Source organism: Macrobrachium nipponense, chromosome 4 (genome assembly GCF_015104395.2).
Source record: "Macrobrachium nipponense isolate FS-2020 chromosome 4, ASM1510439v2, whole genome shotgun sequence".
NCBI lineage: Eukaryota > Metazoa > Arthropoda > Malacostraca > Decapoda > Palaemonidae > Macrobrachium > Macrobrachium nipponense.
Genome location: NC_061100.1, coordinates 60,655,857 through 60,664,039, shown reverse-complemented (window position 1 = coordinate 60,664,039; position 8,183 = coordinate 60,655,857). Strand labels below are relative to the sequence as shown.

General features: G+C 35.5%; 1 protein-coding gene across 1 annotated transcript; it reads right to left on the bottom strand.

Annotated features, from left to right (window-relative positions):
* Positions 1 to 5,990: 5,990 nt before the first annotated feature.
* On the bottom strand, positions 5,991 to 6,491 carry LOC135211376 (uncharacterized). Its single transcript, XM_064244689.1, has one exon. The coding sequence runs from the start codon at positions 6,489 to 6,491 to the stop codon at positions 5,991 to 5,993; it is 501 nt and encodes a 166-aa protein (XP_064100759.1).
* Positions 6,492 to 8,183: the final 1,692 nt, after the last annotated feature.

Here is an 8,183-nt window from a genome sequence, read left to right as displayed (position 1 = left end):
TACTTTGTTCTCGCATTTAGACATCTAACTCGACAACTTTCTTTTGTGTTGTCACATATACTACAAGCAATTTGTTGCTACCTTTTCTATAATGTGATTGAGTTTTGAATTAAACAGCAATTTGTTGTTTCCCAAGCCGGAGCTATTATCGGAATGTTACAACGGTAGTTTGCAGTTGGGGTAACTATCACTGCTTCAGTAACAAAAGATATCACTAACATATCCCCATTAGAATAGACAAACTGACGTTTTATCACAGATACGTATAGGTGAATTTACATGAACTTTTTGTATATAACATATTACAAAGGTAAGAAAATTTGCTATATATATATGTGATATATATATATATATATATATATATATATATATATATATATATATATATATATATATAGATAGATAGATAGATAGATAGATAGATAGATAGATAGATAGATAGATATTTGATGTATGGTTTTATTTATTCCACTATCTACTGTCCATTTATCCTATGTCCCATTCTTTGTCCAGCGAGAAAATAAATACAATAATATCCTGTATCCCATTTATAGCTCTAAGAGGAAGGGAATGTGGGTGGGGCGGGATTTGAGGTTGTTATTTATATTTTTAATGCACAGTTAATTAGGGGTGGCTAATTATACTGTACATTATATAATGCTTTTACATTAATGTAATATTATATTAATATTACATTAGTTTTTCACTCTGTTACTTGTTCTTTTGGGGCTAAAAAATTGATTTCTTCTGAGGTATTAGGTGGGGTTATATTTGGTAGTGACCTTGACCTTGAGTACACAACGTAAAACGTTGCACAAATGTCTAGAAATTAATAACTGTGACACTTTGCTATTGATTAATCATAATGAAAAGCAGAAGATTTTTCATCCATTTCTACTTCTCTTTATGCCTGAGATACGTACACACCCACCGACATATATACAGTGGTTAATAATCTTTGTTGAACATAACCAAATGAAGAAAAGTGCAAATAAATAGTTCACGGGTTATGGACTATGATATTGATAGCCACTCAGAGTATGATAAAATTTACAGCAGGTATCATGGAAATAGTGAGTCAGATAAGGAATGGGGGACACCTTGGGGTCAAAATAAACCTTTATAATCCCACGAGGAATTTAGGAGTGCCAATCTTCATAACGTTTAGTTTACAAGTAAAGAGGTACTTTATAGGCAATACTTCCCTCTCTAATTGCATGAATCACTTTTATCCAACTGTAAGTCGGTCTTTTAATTTTCCCTCTCTAATTGCATGAATCACATTTATCCAACTGTAAGTCGGTCTTTTAATTTTGCCTTTTGCATCGCATAACAATAAATGCGAGTTACTTATAATATCAATCACTGTTAGGAGTTGATCTGTACCTAAACTTGTCTGTTACCCTATGTGGCACGCACGCGCGTGTACACACAGACACACAGACACACAGACACACACACACACACACATATATATATATATATATATATATATAGATATATATATCTACTATATATATATAGATATATAGATATATATATATATATATATATATATATATATATATATATAATAATCATATATATAGATAGATATATATATATATATATATATATATATATATATATATATATATATATATATATATATATATATATCTATCTATATATATATATATATATACTATATATATATCCTAGGCGGTTTATGTACACAGAAATACACCTCTGCATCATTAATATACATATATATATATATATATATATATATATATATATATATATATATATATATATATATATATATATATATATATATATATATAATATGAATAATTATCACATCGAACCGTGATCCATTTATATATCAATTCAAGCTACAAATGTCCTTTAATATCTAAATTCACTTTACCTCCCAAATGATATATTTTCATATATGTACCGAAGGGGAATTTTTTAGTTGATAACATTTCGTCCCCCCACTTGGACGGTGGTTCGATCCCATGGGGGGACGAAATTGTTATCAACTCTAAAAAACTTCCCCTTCGGTACATATATGAAAATATATCATTGGGAGGTAAAGTGAATTTAGATATTAAAGGACATTTGTAGCTTGAATTGATATATATATAATATATATATATATATAGATATATATATATATATATATGTATATATAGATATATAGATATATATATATAGATATATATATATATATATATATATATATATATATATATTATATATGTATATATATATATATATATATATCTATATATATATAGATATATAGATATATATATATATATTATATAATATAGATATATATATATGTATATATATAGATATATATATATATATATATATATATATATATATATATATATCTATATATCTTATATATATAGATATATATATATATATATATATATATATATATATATATATATATAATATATATATATATATATATATATATATCTATATATCATATATATATATAGATATATATATATATATATATATATATATATATATATATATATATATATATATATATCAATTCAAGCTACAAATGTCCTTTAATATCTAAATTCACTTTACCCCTCCCAAATGATATATTTTCATATATGTACCGAGGGGAATTTTTTTAGTTGATAACAATTTCGTCCCCCCATGGGATCGAACCACCGTCCCAAGTGGGGGGACGAACGAAATTGTTATCAACTAAAAAATTCCCCTTCGGTACATATATGAAAATATATCATTTGGGAGGTAAAAGTGAATTTAGATATTAAAGGACATTTGTAGCTTGAATTGATATATAAATGGATCACGGTTCGATGTGATAATTATTCATATATATATATATATATATATATATATATATATATATATATATATATATATATATATATATATATATGATATATGTATTATTAATGATGCAGAGTGTATTTCTGTGTACATAAACCGCCTAGGATTATAGAAATGGCAGAGCTTTGAAAAGTATGAAGTGCTGCCTGGGAGATGTTGTATTGAGTCGGCAAGCTTTAAAGCGCCTCTTCACTTGGCGCTCCCAGATTCCTTATAGGATTATAAAGGTTGACTTTGACCACAAGGGGTTTCCTATTCCTAAGCTGGGTCACTATTCCCTATACTGCTGCTGTCTTTTCCTTGTAGTCTTTGAGTCCTCCAGGCTCCCCATCTATTTACAGGTTTCTTCATTTCGTTATTTTCAACACAGATAATTAACCATTCTATGCATATATATATATATATATATAATATATATATATATATATATATATATATATATATATATATCTTAACAGAAATAGTGCACCTTTGAGTTTTCCGCTACCTTCCACAACATACACTAGATTTGGGTTCGAGATGCCTTTTAACTGGACTTTTACTAGAGCAGCCAATAAAATCCTATTCCCCAAAGCAGTATCTTTAATCAACAATACTGGTACAACAAAAGCTTTATCCCCAAGAGAAAAACAAATATCTGCATAGCCCAAAATATTCAAATTATGCACTTGCACATCACAAATTCTCCCTGGTCGGATTCAGTGGGTACTGAGAAACCAATAACAGGTAAAATTCATAATTCATCAGATTTACTAATGCACCAGTAATGATAAATATACATACAACTGAATTGTACGCTGTCCCTCTTGCTACAGGTTTAGGTTCAATTTCATCCCCCAACAAAGCTACAAGGCACGGACATTTTAGTCTGACAGACCGATCTTCGCTCAATCCCCTTCATGAGCTATCTCACTCGAGTTATCAACACCCTGAAATGCAGGATGATTACTATTCCTCCTAATTAAGAAACAGACAAGACCGCCAATAATGCTCAAAACATTTACAACTATTACAATATTTAACCCTGCAGAACTTCTTAGTATGCCCTATCTTATGGCATTAAAACAACTGAACAGCCGCTCTTGATCCACAAATGCCCTATCACCATTAAATCTGTCCACATGGTCACTACAAGCAATATTAAGCTCTCTATGGGATTCTATTCTCATGCAAGAATTACTAGAAACAAAAGTTGAATCCCCTCTTGGTGCCACATCAAAAGAAGTTTCCCATCAGACAAAGTTCTCCTAACTGACTGATACTATACCTCGTATTCTCCTGTACTTGGGAAAAATTTAACCCCTCATCAGATGCAGTCTGTGTTCTTAACTATTAATTCTGTCACGAATTATTCACCCTTTACTTACTCAGGTTCTAGCCCGGTGGTCTGGGTGATAACATAGTCTGAAGGACTAGACTCTACAACTCGGGGGAGGGATTGAGGAAGCAAGGTTTACAATTTTACACACTTTTATTACAAAAATAAACTAAGGTTACACTCAAAACATTTTCCCACATATCATATATAAGTAAATTGCATGCGAAAAGGTCGCAGGAAACATTTAACACGACAATATGATGAATTAAAGTGGCATGTGGCCGTTGCAATTCTATGTCCATGAGGGAGACCAAGAAATAAAACAATATCAAGAAATCTGATACAAAACCCACATCATCGGATTGCTCACTTTACGTTTGTTAATATAAACTCTAATTAGGCTTCACTATTCACAGAATGCATTGGTTACCCCGCAATAAACTTACACTATAGCATGTTAATTAAGAAACAAAGTAACGACTCTGGATATGTGTAGAGAGGAGAAGACAATCAGTCTTACCTTTTGCTCTCGTTGGTACCTGGGAAGAGAATGCCTACTGTGGGTGGCATTGCCCTCGAGCACAACTTTGTGATGTCAAGGCGTAACAATCCCTGAACATTCAATGCTTTACTCTATTGTGTCTCGTCTTTATTCGTTAAGTACAAGATTTGGCTACACCTCAAGTTAACTCAAGGAATAACCATTAAATTATTTTTTAAATAAAAATCAGTTATCGAAATAAGGGCGAAAATTCTTAAAATATTGAATTTATTCCGTTTTTCCCCCCATAGGCGAAGCTTTTCGCTTAGCATGCTTCCTTTGTTTTTATCTTTTATACATGGTTAATTTTGCTTTAGAGTTTTATAAGAACTATACATTTTATGGCAGGTTATTTCACTTTCCTCCTCCACACAGTTTCATAAGGATTAGCTAGGTTTCTCACATATCCATGACATAAGTCACATAGTTGCCTGCACTCATCATTGATTCCTCTTACTCAAGTTAACCTGACGTCGCTGCAGGTTTGTTGCTAAAAGGGGGATCCTTCTCTTTTCGCGACATCCTCTTCACCAGAAAAGTCTCTGGCCGCAAGGCTAAGCATTCAGAAGGATCAAACAGTGGGAGGGAAATTCCAGACTACAGCCGACTTGACTCCAATGCAACGAGTGCATTGGAACAAACACATCAGACACATTTTAAAATACACTTACATATAGGTGATCACCTTTCAATGGCACAATCTTAGAGTATGATACAAGCAATGACCTTAAATATACCTTGTCCGGTGCAGCGGCTGATCCGTTGACACGAGAACACTTACTCTAGTTACCCTTAAATATGTACAACTATGCAATTTTCTATCATCCTTCAAACTCCTTCTGATGCTGACTCACCTTACATGGTCCCTCCTGTAATTTGTACACGACTACCATTTTCTGTTTTACACATACTCATTTTTTTACCAACTCTTTCATCCTTTTTCTTTGTATCACTGCCGCTCTCTGTTTAGGGCGCACGAACTGCACTTTCTCTTGGTTAACTCACCCATCCCGTACCATCTGTGCCCTGTCCACCCTGAGCCTCTACCACGCACTAGCTTTCCCCGGACGTAATGCTCTCTTCTTCTTCGATGCCATCGTTGATACCGCTCACATCCCCGATACTGTCCGTCATATCCTTGCTGTCCTTCCGCCTCGTCCGGGGCTGCATCCTCATAATTTTCTTCTTTCTGATCGTCATCTTCGGCGGATGTAATTTCCAGGGGAATGAGGTGGCTGATGGCTCGCAGGGTTTCTATGCTGTCATACAGCACCTTGGCAGATCGGACGATCCCATCGTCATCGGGATAGACCTCTGTAATCTTACCAGGGTTGGGGGTGGGCACGCAGCTCTCTTACACTGTTCGATTTTAATGAGCATGACATCTCCTGGGAGAAGATCAGTCCTTTTCCTGGGCCGAGAGTCATGCCTGGAGTGTAGGGCGGAAAGATATTCTCTTCTCCAGCATGCATGAGTGTCCATCAGCTTGAGATAATGGTCTCTGAGCTTGCGGGTGGTCAACGTCTGGTTCAGGTCTTCTGGAGGGAGTAGGTGGGAGGGAGTGAGGACTTGATACTCTCGCCCGTCCCCGGTGTACATGTTTGGTCGATTATTGACCATGCCTTCGGCCTCCTTCACTAATATCCGAACATGCTCCTCCGGGAAGGACTTCTTCTGGAAGGATACCTTGAGCGTGCATTTCGCTACTCCTACCAGACTCTCGAAGAAGCCTCCCTTCCATGGTGCTCGGGGCATCTGGAAATGTCACTGAATGCCAGTCCTCCTCTGGAACTCCTAGATGTCGTCCTCTTCATACAATCCCTGCAGTAAGTCTCTGGACAATCTGAATGTCTGGTGGTTGTCTTGACTTTGGGGGCTTCTAACCTTTCGATGATTCCTGCTTCTAAGTAAGATTGCAATACCCTTTCGTTATCTGTATGGTACTGGGGTTCCTGATCAAATTCTGCATTGAGTGATACTAACTGGGCCACAGCATTTCGATAATTCACATCTGTCTTAGCATCAGATTTAAAGGGGGTACTCACTTGATAGCAATGCTTAGTATGGACAACACTCTGGCTTACCTTTGCAATGGCATCTATTTCTTGAATTGTATACTGCTCTGAAGGAGCGATCCTGATTCAGTCTAGTCTCCACCACTCTTTGATGTCTGTTTCTGGTATTGCTATCCTGCACACTTGCAGTGTGTGTGTGTATATTTCTTTGCTTAGCACCTTCAAGTGCCCACTGTGGAACTTTTCCGAATGGCTACATTCCCTCATGCGTTACGAAAAGGTTGATCCCATCGATTCGCTCTGACCCAGGACGAAATAAATAAAATAATCAGCTCCTACAAGTACGTCTACTCCCTTCACTTTATCATGTCGCGTTTCTTCATCGGCAATGTGATAACCTTTACTTATGAGATGTTTCTTTATTTTAGCATAGCCTGTATTTTGAATGGGCTTGTTTACGTGATCGTGCACTACTAGCTTCGTGCAAATCACTAGTTTTCCCATTTCGATCTTGCACGCCACCACATTGAATTGTCCCTCGATTTCTGCAGAGCCAAAGGGAGCTAGATTTAATGCTACTCGACCTACAATGGGGAGAATTAATCTCTTGGCTAAGGGGGCTGATATAAAGCTGTACTGGCTCCCAGTATCGAGGAACAATCGGATGTGGTTGGTTTGGCCGTGTACATACAATGAACAAGGTAGTTCTAGCGAAGGACTTTTCAAAGTTACCATATCATTTACACAGGGATTCGATTCTTTTTCTTTAGCGTTTGGGTTGTTAGCACTCTTCTGGCTACCTTTTGGAGTCACAGTCTTCACTTTGCAAGAAGTTACTTGCAATGCACTAGGAACATTATGAGAGGGGGCAACAGAGGGTGGAGTTGAGGTCTTGGGGGGTGCCTGTTATCACAAATTAAATTATTGTGCTTAGCACCACACAACTTACATGAATTCTAACTTTGACACAGTCTGCTTCTGTGCCCTACATTTAGAGAATTGAAACACCTTCTCGTGCGGATCATCTGACAACATCTCGCGACGATATCTAGTGGTCTATTGCATTTGTGTGCTGAATGACTGTCGTTACAAAACGGGTTTGCATTCATTTCAGGTTTTACATTGGGTTTTAGGGACTCACCCTGTTGAAGAGCATACGAATGATGAAATCAATGGCGTTGAAGAATTCATCAAGATCATAGTCGCACTTGTGCAAGTGCTCCATGGATTTATGGTATAATTTACCCTCAGATATATTTTTTTTTATTAGACTCATGATCATACCGTAACCGATATCATTCTTGCTCAAACATTTAATCTGTTCGATCAATATGGTCAATTAAAAACAGAATTTCTTTTGTTCTACAGGGTTTAATGAAGGCACAAAGATATTGGCTAATTGTTGATGCAATATGACGAGTGTTTGATATTC